Source organism: Melanaphis sacchari, unplaced genomic scaffold (genome assembly GCF_002803265.2).
Source record: "Melanaphis sacchari strain LSU unplaced genomic scaffold, SCAv2.0 Contig106_pilon_pilon, whole genome shotgun sequence".
In the NCBI taxonomy this organism is placed as follows: domain Eukaryota; kingdom Metazoa; phylum Arthropoda; class Insecta; order Hemiptera; family Aphididae; genus Melanaphis; species Melanaphis sacchari.
The window spans coordinates 632485-652795 of record NW_020270400.1 but is presented as its reverse complement, the minus strand read 5'-3'; the positions used below and the strand labels follow the sequence as shown (position 1 = coordinate 652795).

The 20311-nt window shown below is 30.9% G+C and overlaps 1 protein-coding gene across 1 annotated transcript in view; it reads left to right on the top strand.

The window, feature by feature from the left end:
• Nucleotides 1-7177: 7177 nt before the first annotated feature.
• The window catches only part of LOC112603369, a 42925-nt gene continuing 29791 nt past the window's right edge, over nucleotides 7178-20311 (top strand). The window contains exon 1 of the mRNA XM_025351898.1: nucleotides 7178-7765. Within this exon, the coding sequence (XP_025207683.1) occupies nucleotides 7578-7765 (188 nt within the window). The 5' untranslated portion in view covers nucleotides 7178-7577. The remainder of the gene's footprint in view (nucleotides 7766-20311) is intronic.

Genomic DNA, 20311 nt, shown 5'->3' with positions numbered 1-20311 from the left:
ATTTATAGACATTTAAGGTTTTTTTTTCTATTAATGTAGATAAAAATATTTTGGCTCAGTTAAAAACTTTAGAATCTAATACAAGGTTCCTCATAAGTTGTTATGAAGTAATAAAAAAAAAAAATTAATGTAATTTCACAAGTATTTTTTATGAGGCTTGAAGTTTAAATTTTTATGAAATTGGATATTCAATTTCGTGTCAAATAACAATTTCTTATTAAACCATTTTCTAATTTCGTTGCAATTCAATATTCAAATACTTGAAATTTTCACCTTAGAAAACAATCCGACTTGACAAGGGGGACGTATTTGTGATTTTTATTGACTTAAAGCCAGCCTATGATATAATATAGTGAAAAATGTCTAATGCGGAAAACATGGAACCAACTGAAAATTTTACTTTAAACAGTTTTCCGCTTTGTCGAATAAAACGGAAAAATTCTAAGTTATCAATTCGTATCAATTTTTCATATTGAAATATTACTTTATAACATTTATAATTTTTATTCTTGAGTTATTCATTAATTATAATAATTATATAAGTATTCATTTTATTACAAAAAATACATATTTATATGATGGTAGGTAATTAAATTTAAACATTTAATTTTTCTACAAATCACGAAGAGTTTTTTGTTTTGTCACTGTTGCTGCTATGTTTCCTTCTGCATGTTGTTGAATTGAAGAAACCATTTGAAGAAGACTATCATCTTGTCAGTCACGGTCGTCAATAACAATCTAATGTAGGTAGAATTTTTATTTCAAAAATAAACAAAAAGACAAATTTACCTTTAACCTTTTTATATGTATTTTAATGGACGTCATTTTGTACAAGCACACTTAGCTGTTTAGCGTAAGACTGTTGGCGCATAACTGTTTTACAGCTGCAATACAGGAAAAGTTCGTATCGCTGATACGATAACCGAAAATATAAATGACCTAACTAATATATTTAGTGCATTTTTATTTTAATTATCGTGCGACGAGAAGCATGGTGGTGTCCAATCAGGTCACTGTCGAGAGAAAATGAAGCAATGTTTATGTATAGTTTGTATGCGCCCTATTGCTAGGTATGTATGATGTCTGTGTGAGACTCGGGCAAAAACAAAAGGCAATAAACTAAAACTCTCAATGTTTTAGAGGAAAATCCTAAAAGACGATTTATGGACCGTTCCCAGGGTCGAGAATTTTTGAAATAAAAAGAAAATGAAAACTTTTTCAATAGGCCCACTATTAGTACACAGAAACATCTAAAAGACAAAAGAATAGAGTTTGCTGGTCACGCAGCACGTATGGTGAGCGAGGGATAAGTAAGTTATACTTTATAAACTGGACGGGAAGAGGCCAAGAGGTAGACCACGTCATTGGTAGCTAGTACTCTAAACAACAAGAAGTTAATTGTTTTTATTTTAATACTATGTTTTATTGTCTTGATAAATGATTGGAAATATAATTGTCTATATTCCCATTACCACGACTATCTCGCAAGAGGAGGGTACCCCCTCTATGTGTAGCCTCCGATTTTGCTTATCTTCAAATTAATCGCACGTCAATATTAACATTAAAATTAAAAATGAATCATTGTGAATTTACCTAGTACCTACATTAATTTATCATAAAAAAATACGAAATAATTAAATACTCGTGTCAGGAAAATAAATTCAATTATAGCACCATGCAAGTCTATAGTACTTGAATAAACGTATTTTAAACGACTTCTAAGTGGAAACCGCCGCAAAAGTCGAAGAAAATGTTGTTGCCTTTGAACTTTGATTTATCAAGGTTTATTTGCACTGTTCAAAGTCTTAATCCTTTTTAAAAATCCGTGTATTTATATTTAATTCAACTGGAAAGATAAATTGTTTTCACAATCAATTTAATGTATTTTATAATGTATAACGTATAATTTATTGTATTTAATTAAATGAAATCGCTGCATTTTGTGAATCATACAGTTTTGCTATAAAAGGAAATATATTACAGGTACCTGCACGCTAGCGGTCAGCTGACATTGAATTTTTATTTACTGATTCAAACAGACATGGCAGCACGTGGTTAAAATATTAACATACAATGGTGCTGTAATGCTGTGAAGAATTTGCAGTAGGTACCCATCTATTAAAAATACATTTATTTGATTTTAAACGATGAATATGTTTATACCCATGTTTAAAACATTATGAAGAGTGGGTATAATTTTGCATCTGAACAATTAACTTCAAATGCAGAACACGATATCGTACTTCCTGGAATAATGTGTATATTGCGAGGATGTAATCGCTCTGACAATGGATGAATTCGTTAAAACTTTATTCCACACACCCCGAGATAAATTACACAAGACTATATAGCCACAAATCGTACATTCGCGGACATTTTGCGAAGGTGCGAAATACGTTTCCAGGTTAACTGTCTATCTAAATACTTTTGAAGTAAAAATTCAAACAAATAAATTATATTCATTTCATGTCAATTTTATTTGAGATTATCGCTTTTATACGTTCACTTATTAGTTATTCTGAGTTGTGCGCGACGACATGACATACAAATATGTAACGCGTCCGCAGTCGTTCTGTCTATTATACATATTATATTATGTTGTTTGGGTCCGTTTATTTGCGGCTTTTGACGTCATAACATATAAATATCAATTTTTCTAATGAATTCGCATTCATGCGTAAGAGCTCAAGGAATATATTATACACGTAATGATAAATTATTGAAAAATGATGATTATGTTGTTTACATTAAAAAAAAAAAAACAAAACTAATTCAATGTTAACGCATAAATATTATTATACTGTTCCTATTATACAAATTAATCTATCGTGTAAACACGAATAAAATACAATATTATTATTGTTTTAGTGTATCATTATTATTTATGATTGAATAATTTTTTTAAAGATTTTTTAAATAACATATTACAGAAAATACTATGTTCTATGACACGCTCGTATTTACTCGTATTTATATAATAATATAATTATATATTCTATTATGCTGTGTTTTAAAATCTTACGTATTGCCTTGTAACTTGTTGGCAACTTTTGAATTGGCATAGTTTAACAAACGCGTATTACAATTATATTTTAAGCCTTATAGTTATACGATCGTTTTTCACAGCACTAATACTGTGTACATATATGTACTACAACTATAGGCTCTACAACTAGATACTTACTATACAACCCCTACTATGGGTCTATGTTTGCGGTAATAATATTGCGATTTATTGGTTAGTCGTCACGGTTAAATTAACATTATCGTGTAAAAATATATGCACAAAAATATTTGTAATCTTGCTATTTATAGAATTAGCAGTTGACGTGTGCGGTACACCATTATAATATAATATCTGTATGTTAATAATTGAATAAAAAACAAATTTAAAAACTTTATGAATAGGTACCAAGACGTTGTTTTTTTCTGAGCTGTTGCAATGGAGCCAGCTGTAACCAATTAATTTTCCAAAAAGTTATAACTACGTAAACTATCATATTATAACTTCAATGGTGATTCTATATAGAATCAATTGTAATTCGTAGTAGCAAGTACTGTGTACCTACTCATTATGTATAATAATTAAAAATGTATGTATTACTATTAAGTTAATGCAAACATCACACGTTAACACACATAATACACACTGTAATTAAGTACCTCTACTAAAGTGGTTCGATATAGATAAATTTTGGAAACATGTCAATTAAAAAATGTGAACATTAATTCAACGTAATTTCAGTGATTGGAACTTCGTCAAAAATGTAATACTAGGTTTCTCTAAAGTTATCTATAATAAATATTTGCTTAAAAAATTGCTCTTTTTTTGTAAGAAGATTTGTGAAACGTTTCTATAGTACCTATAACCTTATGCTAAGCATACTATTTCTCGAATTTTTATGAAAATAAATTCGTACAAATTTTAGTTTTCATCATAAAAATATTCGTATAAGTTCCATGTACTAAATATTTATAAAAATAATTTTAAAAATCACTGCAGAGATGAGAAGGAGCTGGGGAAACGTTTGTATAATTGTATATTAAATTCGATTTTAATTTATTATGCACACATAATGTTGGTAGACGGTTTTAAATGTATGTATTGCGATTGAAATATTTTTATTACAGAAACAGTACAAGGTTTGCAATTAGTTTTGATATCAATTATAAATATTTAATATTAACTAATTTATTAAAAATGAGACAACCAAATCAAATTTTAAATGCATTTTGAATTCTACACAATAAACCAACAATATCATATACTAAATAAATAATATTATAAAATGAATGGTATTTCATTAATATATAAATGACTAATACCATTATGCTAATTTTTTTTTATACATAATTATCAATGGAATGAGTAGGTATAGCTACAGATATGGCATGACTAATACGCCACTATAAAAATTACATAATTTAAGATCATTCAGCTAATACTAATAGAATTCGAGAAGATATTTTTTTATAAATATTTTATGCTGTACTTACTAGTCATAAAACTACTTCAACGCATTAAATATTATACAATAAAATAAAATATTTTTATTTAATACTCAAATATTACTTAACTAAGTTATTATTATTCTTGATATATAAAATAATTTTTACTAGGTATGTATATTTATTTAACTTTATCAGACTCTAAAGTTAAAAGAGATTCGTCAAAATATTTCGAAGATTGTAAAATAAAATGTTGTGGTACCAGAACTATTTTAACTTAAGTGGGCCGACCTGTGGCCAATCGTTTTTAAGGGAGGCAGGGACTAGGGAGGTTATTATTCTGCGTTGAAAATATACGCCCCCGAGCCTCTCTTCCACGTATATAAATGTATACTCCACCTGCCTACTGTACACATTTACGAAATGTGTAATGGACTTAAGAGCATTGAATCATTTTAACCACACAAGAGATATTTATGACACATAACTATTTATTAGAGTTAACACGTATTTTTTAAAATAGTTATTTATGTAGTTATTCTGATTATTATTTATTTTGTATTAAATTGAAATACGTTTTTTATAACTACTAACTAGACGCAAATATTAGGGTATAAGTCAACTGTTTAAACACTTACCGAGATATGTTTCATAGTACCTATCTATAGCCTATGCAGTTATTTAACTATTTCAGTTCGATTTTGATATTTGACATATAAATACTAGGTAAGTGACATGTTACAACGCTTTATTTAGTTTAAGTGTAAGTCTTCTATAAAACCATGACTAGTTAAATGTACCAGTAAATACCACACATAGTTACGTATAAATGTGTAATAATAATGTTAGTTATCAATATATTAATTTTTTCGATACTATATAGTAGAAATATAAATGCGTTGTACCGATCAAGGCCAGAGATATAATAGCGGCTGCAGAAGGGTTAAGACAAGTACTTTATTATCGTTATAATATATTTTATATATACTCGTATGTATATAACGTAGTGTAATAAAAAATTGACGATAGAAATACGCTTATAAATATTAAACAAAAACAATGAAAGTAAAAATAAGCGTCTACATAACTTTTTTTTTTAAAGTGTGAATACTATTAATGTGATACAAATGATACCTATACGTAAAAAGAAATGTTTCACCTTAACGATGACGTCTACCGGTGTGATTGCTGACACGCGGTTGCATATCATAGTATTATAAGATAACATATAGGTATGGAAATTTCCGAGTGATACATTAACGATTATGCATCATACTATAAGTATAAAGTGCTTCTGCTGCAATTTAAAGAAAAACAGGAGATCAGTGTAATTTGCCGCAGTCTTCTAATTGCAATACATCGTTTTCATACGACACCAGCTTATGTCATCGAATAGTTTTTGTCGATAATAAAATAACATATTATTTAAGGTTTCAGTTCCGGAAAACACCAGCATTTATAGCTGTATATTATATACATTTAAAAAGGTGAAAAAAATTCAAGTAAGTACAAATTTAATACTATCTTTAACGAAGGTCAAATGATAGTTGTCTTAAAATGGGTTAATAGAACTTGAGTAAGTTTACTATTTTGATTTTAATAACATATATTAGCCAATGACCAACGGCGATGATTAAATAACAATATACCCATTAAAAATCATGTTTATATTTTAACGGTTTCTGGAATTTTGTAAATTATAGAAATGGAAAATTATAAATCCGTGTGTTTACATTTAATTAAACCAAACAGTTATTATTAATTGGTTACTTAAATAAATAGAATAGACTAATAATATTAGAACCTAAAAATTCTCTGTCGACGAATTCCGATAACTGCATAAGTACCGGTATTCCGGTTTATGGGTTCCTAAGAAAACCAAAAAAGGGTTCCGGTTTAGAAACTGGTATTTTTAATTTCGCTGTTCCGAGCCCTGTAATATCATTTGACGTTTCAGGTAAATTTTATAGTATTAATGTAACGATGTAACGTTGCTCCAAATACGTAGCTATTAACTTTGAAATTTTGCCCGGCGTCATCGTCACTTATGTCGTTAGCCTAACTCTAGCAGGAGGGAGGGAGGTGGGTCTGTGCGGGTGTGTATTCGAGTATTTATACAATATCTAATAACAACAATTCACACACACACACACACACACACGAATATTGAAAAATAATCGTAAACCACCCACCCCCGCCGAGTGGTTGTTGCCCAAGTCCGGATTAAGATAATTTTGGGTTCACGACTATATAATCAAAATTTAAAAAAAAAAAAAAAAACGTACCTACTATAGTATAACGTGCCCATTATCGTTCGATGTCCGTTGCGGTCCCGAGACCATACCCCCGCCACCCTTATTCCGGACTTGTTGTCGTTCTGCCGACCGCCGGTGCACTCGGTTTTGTGCCACTGCAGGACATACGCATCGCGGACCGCGGTCACCGGTGCAGGCGAACCGCTGCAGTCGCTCAAACAGTCGGAACTGCAGTCGACGGTTTCGCGCGTACGACAAAATACAATATTATTAATACAATATCAATATAACACAATAAATGACACTGCGAAGTGATAAACCTACGCACATAATAATAATATTGTTATTATTCACGCACATTTTACGTACCTACCTATACAGAAACGGCGCGTGGTGGTAGGCGTGTCTGCCGGGACGTCTTGCGTGTGCCGCCGCCGCCGACTAGAAGAGTGACATCAGGAGTGGCGGTTTCGGTTCGCGCGGCACCGCGCCGGTTAGTTGGCCGGTCGACGCACGAACCATTCGCCATACGCACGTGTGTCCGAGCGCACAATCGCCGCGCGCGCGTTTTACCGCAGCAGTCGTCGAGACCGTCGTCGCGATATTTGTAATCGTATTATTTTTCTCTCCGCAGCCGTTCGATCGGTGGCGGCGATACGTCGTAATAATAATAATAATAATAATAATAATAAAAAATAAATCCGTCGTCGTCGTCGTCGTCGTCGCGAGACGCTTCCGGTCTTCGTCGTCGCGGTGGCCCGTTTTCCGCCGCTGCCCGGAAACGATCAGCTCGCGCGTCACCGCCATCGCGTCCGTCGGCCGGCCGGCCGTCCCGGAGTCGAAGTGTCCGCGTCCGCCGCCCAACCGGATGGCATGAGCCGCAGACCCGTCGCAGTCGCAGTCGCCGCCGTGGTCGCCGTCGTGGCGGCCGTGTCGTCGATGTCGGCCGTCTCGGCGGACACCGTGTCCGCCGACGTGCTGCCGGACGGCGAGGTCGAGATCCGCGTGAGCAAGGGCAACGTGACAGCTAAACGGACGTCGTTCACGTCACCAGAAACCGGGTAAGCGATACGCTGCAATAATACCTAATAACAATGTGTTGTGCTCTAGAAATAGGCAAGCGCGCGTTGTGTGGTAACAACCTAGACCAGTATACGATTGACGACCTGTATGCGGAGCACTCGCCCGCAATTCATAGGTATGCGAGGCGATTTTTCGAGCCACCCCTCCCCGGTACGATTAAAATTATGATTTTTAAGCGAATTCCGATAGAACTTCAGATTGCAAAACACTGATTTCAAAAATAAAAAAATTTCTACGAGATGACGACGGACATAATGTTCAAGACGTTTTCATTATTAGGTATATTATAATGAGTGCTGTTATATTAATTGATCTTTTTTTTCGAAATTAGACAAGTACGTGTACGATCTATATAAGCTTTAATAATATTACACAAGGTGATTATTTTGTTCGACATTCGTTATTTCAAAATTTATGAACATTTTTGGTGATATTTTTTTTCACATAATCTACAGAAGAAATAAAAAACATTTTTAAATCAATTTTTATTGTTATAGCACTCGTTATTACGATTAGTTTATGAGTATAATAAATATTTAAAGTATAGATGAGTGGAATGAAGTGGTACGGAGATATTGTGCAAAATGTAGGTCTATTACTCTATACTTACATAAACTTTAAATATTTATAATTCATTGACTGCTAATTATTCAAATTTCAATTTTTTACGTATCAAAATACTTAAAAAATATTCTGCACCAGAATATAAAATTAAAAATGTATGTTGTCTTTCAAAAAATTAAAAATCTTAAAAATGAATAACGACAAAAAATATTTTTTAAATGTTGTTTTATTACAACAAGAAATAATGTAAAATTAATAGTTTCAAAAATATTTATAAATTTTAAAATAATGAGTGTTGTTCAATTAAAGAATCACACAATATTGGTACACTGCTATATGACTATAAATTATAATAGTAAAGGTATGTGTTGTAAATTATGGTTAGAAATTTAGAATATAAGATATATTGTAGGTATCTATATACTTTTGTTTGAAATCATATTGTGTTTCTCTTACCAAACATCTTGTCCGATAAAAAACCGTTTGTTTCGCTACCGCCTCAATGCCTTAAAAGTAAAAAAGTATATAGACGGTGAAAAAAATATCGGTCATATAAATGAGAAACATAGCTATCATCATTGCATTTTTAAGCTCTATGTAGTCTGCATGACGGTCGGCATGACTAACAAGTAACTGAACTAACCGCTAAAATGGCATTGTGATGAAAAAAAATTTCCTAGTAAATTGTAAAACCAGTTTTATAAAATACATACATATTATCAAAGTCAATGTTACATATAATAAATTTTTGTATAAATTTATTTTAAAATAAATACTTAATCAGTCTGTTGTATAATATTAAAGACACTACCTACAATAATTTATAAAATAGATTTTCGGCGTGCACTATTTATTTTTGGTATCAAAACTTATGTATGATTTCTTATTATAACACCACGAAATAAATATTTCTGTTTAAACATAATGCATTTATTCATACTTTTTTCAATAATTATTTTCTTAATTTTGTAAAACATTTTTACGTTTTTAATGTATAATATGAATTATTTGTTTCATTCATAAATGGATCAAAAAATTATTAAACTTTTTTTTTTTCAGTTTAAATAATGTTATTTTAGAAAAAAAAGCTGATAAAACGGGAATATAATTTTATAAATTTAAAAAGTTTTTTTCTTTTTTTAATGTGATTTTTAAATACTATATAAGTACCCCATCGACATACCAATCACGAAAAGTGAAATTATGTCTATTATAAAGCTAAATATAGAGTACACGTTCTAAATAGTATGCGTGAAATTAAATAATGAGTAGTTTGCATTTCGATATAATTAAACCGAAATTATTAATGAATATATTATAATTTGGATAAATTATCGTTCATCTAAGTAAATAGTGTTCTACTTTTAAAATATAATAAACATATTTCTTTAAAACTATATTTATTATATTTTTTTATACATAATAGAACTTTTAAAATCGATTTAAAATAAATCACTATTGTTTTTTCGATTATCTCATATCATTCTTAACATGACTAAATATACATATGTATAAATATATTGGTATAAATTACATAACATACATTGAGTTTTATTTTCATTTTATTATTTGTTTTCTGAATTTGATACAGTCAATAGAATTAATTTTAAAAAAAAATGCGAACATGTATAATTATATAATTCGGAGTATTTGTAAAAGGCACTATTTCTATAGTTACGGACGAAAACCGTATATAAGCAAATACTATGGCGCGGCGTATCGTACGCAAACACACATGAAGTATATTTTGTACAATTATTTGTGAAAGAATCGAAAACTCTCGCTCATTCATCAATGACAGTGTGTGAACGTTGTGGTTTTTTAACATCTAATATATTGTTATGTACTGTTTTATTTCGATCTTCCAACTGGTTAGTACATTCGGAGTGCACGTGAACCGGTTTTGATTGCATTTCAATTCATTTTCATTTTCAAAGTTTAAAACGAGTAAGCGATCATGTGCTTAACGTGCGTGTATACAATGTCCGCACCATAGATATAGGTACGTGTTTTTTGCCGTTCGCGGTGTGGATTTTGTAGAAAAATCAAACCCTGAAATCAGGTGCCAGCGTAGATTCGAGTTTCGAGATAAAAATATAGACGAAAGCCGACGGAAAAACTACTACTTGCGCTAAAAAGATCGCAGCCGATTTATCGCGCGTGTGGTGGGTATCTTTATATGGTACCTTATACGTCTACTATACTGCGCTCCCGATTTATCTTGAACGTGAAATTCTCTTCGTCTCGATTTAAAAATACGCTTAACAATATATACATATTGATTCCACACAACGGCCGTATGTCATGTACGTGTACACATAACATATTATATATAACAGATGTAGGTGCCACGGGTTGGGGGAGAGGGCTACGCGTTTAGCGCCGGTCAGTCTGTTGTTCGACATGGCACACATATCACAAGTATATATATATATGTATTATATTATATTTATATCGTAAATAGCGTTTGGATCGGCGTGGGCGTGTGTGTGTATTATACATTATGGGCATTTAAAGTCATACAATACACGGATGCAGTATGTATAGGCGAGTCGAGGTGTTTAACCGCGTGAAGTCATCGACTATGCAGACGGTTGAAAATCCTGTGTTATACCTACCTAAGCACATCGCATTCCCCGTGTACGCCACGTACCTGCCGCAGGTGCGAAGAGACTATAGTCAACGACAATATAATGTGGGTACGCGCGGCGCTGCGAAATGTCAAACAGAAATATAGGCTGTACCCATCACAACAACGGGAGAAGTACATATATTTAGGAGTCTTCTCCGCGTGTGGGCGCTCCGACGAGGTGGACTGTCTTTCCGTTACGTTTGTAGGGGTGTAGGTATTATACTTACACTCATATCTGTTTGTCGAGAACATGTTAGATATTATGTAGTGTTATGTATACGCGACAAGGCGACAGCGGCTATAATGTCTTACGCGCGATAAACATCTCTGCTCGCGACGGCGGTCGGATGACGAGGCGCAAAACGCGCAGACAATATCGTGTAGACAATGAAATCAAACCACAATAAAGAATCGATTTTGAAAAAAAAAAACCATACATATAGGACGTGCGCATAATATTACGCAGGTACCGCGACCTAGCTGTACCTACATATATTCTCTTGCGGCGGCGGCGTATGAGTACTTGTATACCGTCGTACGAACGACTCGCTTACGGTCCCTTTTGAAGACGAAACCATAAAAAAAAAACAAAAAACCCGAAACACGGATTTCTTCCCTTGTTTATTCGAATGTTTACCTTGACGTTTTCGGTCTACATTGACGTGAAAAGGGGGATGCCGGCACCGACGACGACGCCACCGCTGCACAGGGCCCGTACGACGACCGAGTGATTTATACTGCAGCGGTGTTGTGCGCACTATACATCGCGGGGCTGGGAAATTCTTTGTCGATGATACGCGTTCATTATGTTAGGTACACACTATCATTATATTAACGTTATTATATTGTATTTTTTTTACTTCGACCCTATATAAGTATATATTACGCGTGAGTATTGCTGTACGTTATAATATGCACGCGGATCCGAACAAGGTCCGCCGCGACTGTGTACACGCATAATAGCATATAATATACGCGTAGCGCGTGTTAATTTAAATTGTTTTTTTATTATTATTATTTGAAACAACTACGCGACTGTACCTACGTCATATAAAATTGTATAATTGTATAACAAACGGGCGGGCGGCACTGGTGTCGCTGCTATATACACTCGCCAACGGTGCTGGGGAAACAATAGCCGGACACGATCGGACTTACCCCGGGTGGTCATTATAGACCCGTAACTGTTTACATCATTAACTATATTATATATCTAAAGGTGTGAAGTGCTGTCATCGGGAGATACACATCTTCTGTGTAGACAAACGACATCAAAGACTAATTATTCGGCCTATAGGTCGAATATTTATAAGTATAAATAGAGATCGGGTTCTCCTGGACCTATATAATAGGAGCGAGGTGAGGGCGGGCCGATAAAAGTGTTATATTTTATGTGTCTTGTATACGTATGCATATATATATATATATTATAAATAGTTACGTACATACACGATACACACGCATTGAACGTGAATTAAAAATCAAAATGCTTTTCGGTTTATAGGTATTAAATAGCGTAGGTTAGGTATTATCTGAAATAGTAGGAAGCGTGCCAGTAGTGGATCTTGAGATCAAAATGACTTCAAAATCAAACCTGTAATATGCTAAAGCGTAAGGATGATATCGATGTAACTTTTATGATATGATTTATTTCGTTTTTATAGTTATAGTTAGCTTTTTTTATCCGAACACGGTCAACATAATATTTTAATTATTCAGTTATTATTGTTGTTATTTCATTGAAAATTCTTAAAACTATCGATTTATTGTATTTGTACTAATATGTAATTGGCAATAAGTTTTGAGTGCTGACTAAAAAGATTTGTTAAAACAATGCAACAGGACCGCATATGACGTTTCATGGTAAACTCAATTATATTTTAAAATACATTGCGTAAATAACTATCCTATGTCTTCATTATTACACAATGCTGTTTAGATATCACATAAATACGTAATACTTGTTTAAAATTGTACTAAAGTTAAAAGTTAACAAAAATGCTCAATTAATGCCGGTGAAAAAAAATCGAGTGGTTTTGGAATGATCATGTTTGTCTACTGCAACATACAAGAAAAAATAATTATTATATGTACGTAGGTACATTGATTGTTCTACACTAGTTTGTCTACTCAAAACGACTTTATTCCGAGTTTGACTTTTAAGAAAATATTATGTTTATAAATATATCATACTCTATGTCTCTATATATTATTTCAACCACCAGTATATACCAAAACAGCACATAATAACGGCTTGCCATAACCGCACTTTTCACGCCCACAAACCCACAAATCATCACACTTCAATGTGTACTTTATTGATAACCTATAAACAAAAGTGGTTCAACTACAGAAAGTAAAATGAACATATCAAAACCAGAATCTTTAGAATAAAGTATAACTATTTTTCTACCCAGTTTCAACGTATAGGACGTTTAAAACTTTAAAATATTAGTTATTTCTGTTGTTTATGTAGATCAACTTCGAAACGCCTTTTTCGTTTTTGTTTATTACTTATTAATATTATATTTTATTCATTGACGTATCAACTAATTCTCTCTTTCAATTTTGATGATAAAGTTACTTTTAAATTAATAATTGTTAAACACAACATGGTTACACTTTAAGTAAGATATAAAACTATACATAAATCGTGAATTTGTTGTATGGAAAATTATTTTATTTTTTTTTTTGTCAATAAAATGTAGTTCACTATTCGTTTTATTCAGTATATTGGAATATGTATAAATTAAATTAATAGCTGTACTCGAAAACAAGTTAGTTACAAAATTTAAACATAATATACTAAGTACTAATCAAATCTAAATCTGTAAATATTATTATTATTTACGATTATATATATATATATATCTATTTTCTATTTTCTGTGTATAGAGAATTTATCAAAATATTATAATTAGACGAATATAAGATTTATTAAAAGGTTAACTTCATTAAATATTTTTGATTGGGCTTCACCCATTTCACGTACTTTAAAAATGTGTACTATGTATAGATTACGTTTGTAACCGGAAGTAGTATGTACTGAGGGTAAACCACATTTAAAAAAAAAACCATTCACTTATTAGAGATAGGGTGGATAAGGGTAGCACAAGGTCACTTGAACTTGAATACCTCTTAAATGTTTTTCACTTCTTTTTAAAGTGGTATCAAATTTTCAAATTTTCTGTCATACATTATAATAAAATATAATACATATATACATATTTTCTACAAAACAGTAACTACTGATCAATGCTGCAACAATATATTATTATAGACATTTGCTGAGTGTTAAGATATTAAACACCATGCCAAGTCAAATAATTTTAGGAAATAATATATAATATAAACACAATATTTAAAAATACAGATAGAGTTAAACGATATTATCAAACTACTTTAATATAAGGTTAACGGTGTTGCTTATATTTTAAGAAATCAGAACTCCTTTACATAATATATAAATATAATATAATGTCTAAGAGGTATATAATATTTATGTTTTTGACATAAATTTGTAAATGACGCAATGTAAGACAATTTGTTCTTGGATTTAAATTTTGTTGAAAATAATAATAACTGTACCTACATAGGTATTTAATTAAGACAGAAATGTTTCAATGATAACTTCACAGAAAGCCGGTAATGCGAGTATCATGGTTATGTAAGTAAATTGCACGTCATGAAGTTTCCTACCTAATTATAATGGGAAACATAAATAATTTTTGCCACCTATAAATAATTACACTAGTTATTTAATAGCGCTAAAAAATTTAAACTCTACAAATAATCAAGACATCAAGGGTAACGATATACCTACAATCTACGTACGTTTTTTTTTTTTTGTCTGCATAAAACTTGACCTAAATTGTTTTGGCAAAGTATTAACTCTGTATATTCCTACATTATATATACACAATACACGTGTGTGCAAACTATGTTAGCCGTTTGTGTTTTGTTGAATCAGAAAAAAATGACACATTTAGAGTGAACTTAAAAAAACAGAACTCCGCGATTCTCTGAATTCACTAGAACGTAAACATAATTAAAATTCGATCGATTTGCGTACATATTTATTCCGCTCGTTCGCAACACATACGAGTGTTGTTTTTAATAGGTTCGTCACGATATGCACATTTTTTCTATATTATTATATTGTACATTGTTCTTCGTAGACCATAGGCCACATATCACTTATTATTATGTAACATTATAATAAACCAAGGTAATTTAGGTACAATAGCCAAGGTGTGGAGTTTACAATGTTTACAGCATATTTTACACAATACGACCGTTGTCTGATTTCATATGTTTAGTAAATTAGATAATTTATTATAAACAATGTTATTATAAATGTTAAACGATATTTTTGAACTCTCATTACCAACCTACTTGTATTATCGGACAACTTTTTTTTTTTTAATTTTAGATAGGTATGTGAACTTTTAGAGTATAAATCTGTTAAAATACTATACATTACATTTTGTTAAAAATAAGAATTGTTATTGTTTTGATTATTTCGGGTTTTCCGTTATGACTTATTCATACTCTTATAGTCTATTATTTCAAATAACATCACAAAGACAGAAGTCCAGAACTTGAAAGTTATAGCATTAAAAAAGTACTTTTTTAGCACTTTAATATGCACTTAAAACACCTAAATAAGCACAAAAAATAGCACTTGAAATTGGTAAACATGCAACATAAAGTTTTTTGTTACATTAAAAAAAAAAAAATTGTATCAATACTTATTTCATATTTCAATTTATATGATATGATGACAAATATTTAAGAACTATAGTCTTTAAGTATTTGATTGATTCGGCTATGAAATGTAAACACGAAGAATCCGATTATAGCACTTTATATGCGTTTGACAAACATTTTTTTAACCTAACCAAATTATTGGAAATGAATGGGATAAATCGGCGAAAACAACCGATAATGAATGTATGTATTTGTACTATTTGAAAATTAAAATACATAAACGTTTTATTTTGCATATTTTATACTTTACTTTATTGGAGACTGGAGTTATATTGTTTATTACCATTATTATATAAAAATATACTTATAAATAAATTTAAAACTCTAAATTAGTAAAATAAAATTTTTCACTCAACATCGGAAAAGTGTGAAAAAAAATTTGTATTTTAATTTTGATGTTTTATGACTTACCAAAAAAAATATGAATTTGCTAGAACTTCCAAGCTCTGGACATACTGCATGCATACTAAAAAAAATGTAGAATAAATACTAAATATTAAATATTATATTAATAAATCATATAACTATATATTATATACAATACATTATAGGTACAACATTATACTTGAAGTACCTATACATATAACTTTAAATCAATCATGGTTTCAACTATTTTCATCTATTTGTACTCACTGCATTTTTTGCTACCGTTACTCTATAATTATATAATATTATTTTATTATGTAGCTATCTGTATATCAGGTTAAATGATGAAAAAAGTAAAACTATTATTTTATCTGTTGCTTCAGGGGTCAATAAAAGATGAAATAAAATAACTTTTCTGAATAAGTAAATAATCATATAAATAATTACTCGTTTTAATATTTATGTAAATGTGAAAATATAACTACAGATGTGCCTATAAAATGCATAAACATGTATGCATACATAATAGCTATAGGTATATCATATTAATTGTACGTATAGTGTGATTTTGTAGTCGATTTTAATAAACAGAGAAAAACTAATGCTTTGTTGAAAGTATCAAAAAAAAAAAAAAAACATCGCGAAATATTTGCATAACTCTGCAGTAATTGAAATATATACATGAAACAATGCTGCAGCTCGATGCAACGCGCAGCTATAGTTTTTTCATAGATATATAATAGGTGTACGATATATATATATATGTTTTTATAATGCGGGCTCAGACGGTGACTTTATTTGGCTTTGAACTCGCGTTTGTCGTTCTGTTTATGGTGATAAATAAATAATGACGTGCATTAAAGCAAAAATAAATTTTAAAAATTTCTGAAAAAAATCGCGTAAATTTATTTCACGCCTACACCTCGCCGCATCAGTGTATACTATATACACTGCCAGTATATAATAGATATATCGATATATATATATATATATCGTGGACTTTGGTGTATAGCTCGAAATCATCCTGCAGGTTACGGGCTTTGGATTAAAATTGTCGTTGGCGGCGGTGTCATCGGCTGTATTGAGGACGAGCGAGCGGTGGGAAGGAGCTTTGGAGCTTTAAATAATACATCAGCGAGCCAACACGCGGCCCAGCGACGAGCCGCCGCACCGACGTGTGTAAATCGTAGCAGATGTCAAACTGGTGTACAAGGAACTCGCATTATAATATTATTCGCGCCCAAAACGCCATGGCATGCGTAATCGAGAAATGCGCTCCTCTTCTGCGTTTCTGCGTCTGTCGGTTCTCACAGTTTATTAAAAGCGCATTTTTAATCGGTTTATATTATATTGCCGGATCGACGCTGTCACTTGATCGCGGGCTCGCGATACAATAACGATAAGCTTCATAACTTATTTACTTATATATTATAATATTATTTCCGGCGACCCGTCCATATAGTTCGCAATATATATATATTTATATAAACTTATATAACATGCAATGTTCTATCTTCGCGCCAAACTCGCTTCAGCTGCACCCGTGCTTTAAATCTTTTTTATACCTATATACCTTTATAAAAATGTAATATATAGGTATTAATCGTTTTAAATCGCGCCCATCGCACACCACCCCTAAAGGCTAAAAGGTAAAAATGTAGCAGGGGATACGAATAATAAACGGATGCAAATTCCGAGGAAAAGTTCTATAGAATCGAAAAACTCTACACGAGAAGAGTACAATACTATCGTTAAAAATTACATCGTAGAATATGTATGTATATATCCACGTGCTTCCGTGTAAATTTAAATACATAATACCTATAAATTATAAAATTTTACTGTGTTCTTGTCGATTATACTATGCAAAGCAAAGAATGTCGTCGATCTTAAATTTATATTAACTGCAGAGTGCAAACACAATGAGTACACAATAAATGTATTATATACATAGGAAATAGGTATATAGTCATATGATTTATTATCTTAAATATATGTACATGAACTTGTACTTGATTTACTTATTTGAATATATAATTATGATAATACAATTAACATCGAAAAATGTTCACTGTGTGCGTACATAATACCGTATAATATGTACGCTTTATATTTATAGGAAGTTATTAGAACGATGTAGACATGATTTGATTCACTGGTTCGTTCAAATAGTTGGGCAGATTGTCAACATCCATTCTTTGTCGCCAATCGCCATTAAAAGTCATTACTTATTAGTAAAGACCGGATTTTGCATAAAATGCATGTTGTTATTTTCAACATCATATACATGCAGTCAATGAGTGTCCACAAATCATTACTTGATTGATTAAATATCAAAATTTTATACTGCATATTTTTGCATATTCTGACGTTAATGCATGATCTGCATATTTTTGCATATTTTAACAAAAACCGTACAAATATACAAATAAAAACATAGATCATAGGTACGTTTATATAATATTATAATATCAAATATTTTACGTCTCAAAGAATATCTCAAAGGCTCCGTATAGAATTCAATTATATAAAGAAATGTTGCCAATTACACATTTACCACCGCAGCCAATAATTACCTGTTGGGGTACTTGGCTAGAGTCAGCCTTTTTTTACGCAGATCATTTTGAAGAGTTCAAAAATGTGATTGAAAACTTAGAAGATAATACAAAATGCATTCAAAATTGTAAATCAATTTTTAATAAATTTAATATAAAATATGATCTTGCTTACATTAAAGCAAATTTTTTATGTATCGTTGAAAGTATCAAAAAGCTTGAAACCTCTAATTTGTCTCTTGTAGACTCGTTAAAAATTTTAGAATAAGTGGAAAACTCTGTTAATGAACTTCCTACTAGTGCAAATAGTACAATAATTAAAACAAAATGTAAAAACGTTTTGAATAAAAATAAAGGATTAATAGTTTTAAAAGAAATTTCAAAAATACTTCAAGGTGACAGTGCTAATTTCGACGATTTATCTGTTCCAAATTATTCGCTGGATATAATAGCAAATTTTAAATATGCTCCAATCACCAGTGTTGATGTCGAACGTAGTTTTTCATCATACAAGTACATTCTTACAGATCGCCGTCATAATTTCACGGAAATAAACATGGAACATACTTTGATAACTTATTGTTTTTCAAATTAATAATTTACTACCTTCAATAAAATTGTTCGTACTTTTTTCCTATTTATATCAGTATATCACCAATGTATCTACTATTTAATTTTAATAAAATATTTTTTACAATATATCAATGTTTAAAAATTAAATTACAATTTAACAAAAAATTAAATTTTTGTACTATATTATACATGTAACTTTTTGTTTATGAAAAATGTAATAAAATTAATAAATAATTATCACTGCAAAATTAAAATCAAATATAAAATTGAAATTTTATTTTGCATGTTTTGCATTTTTTCCTTGCATATTTTGACTTTTTTTAGTGCATGTTTGCATGCATATTTTACAATTTAAAATGCATATAAATCCGGTCTTTACTTATTAGTTATTTATATAGATATATGTTTAAAGTCGACCGTATACCATATGTCCATTCTATAGCTATATCCATTGTCCAATACTCCAATATATAGGTACACGGAACGGTATACATTTAAGTCGTTGTATATATAATTCTGATGTTATCAAGTCGGTGATATATTACTATTAAATGTTTAAATATTGTTAACTGTTATTCATGTTAAAATACATATGGCGAATACTGAATAGAAAGGATTAATAAACCGGCTAGATTACTGATTGGAGTTCCGAAATTCACCAAGGAAAAAAAGCAAGGAAGCTAGTTCAAGAAAAATTTGATATGATTAATGTCACAATACCAGTATTGTACCTATCTATATTATTATAATTTTACTACCTAGAAAGTTTTATACGGCAACAAGATTGAATAACAGATAAATTCGGGTTGTCAAAAACTGATAACCATAATAATCCATCTGCGAATCGGCCATATACAATTTTGGTAACACTAAATCTTAGATCATTTACCTACCTATATGAACTAAACTGTTTAGTCTAAACCGGAAAGAGAACAAGCCATTGAAGAAGTGGACATGTGATATTTAAATAAGTGCACGTTAATTTGAAACACGTGACTGCATGGCTACAAGTCACGTATACGACTATATAGCCACATCAGTACATCACCAATAAAAAGAGTCCA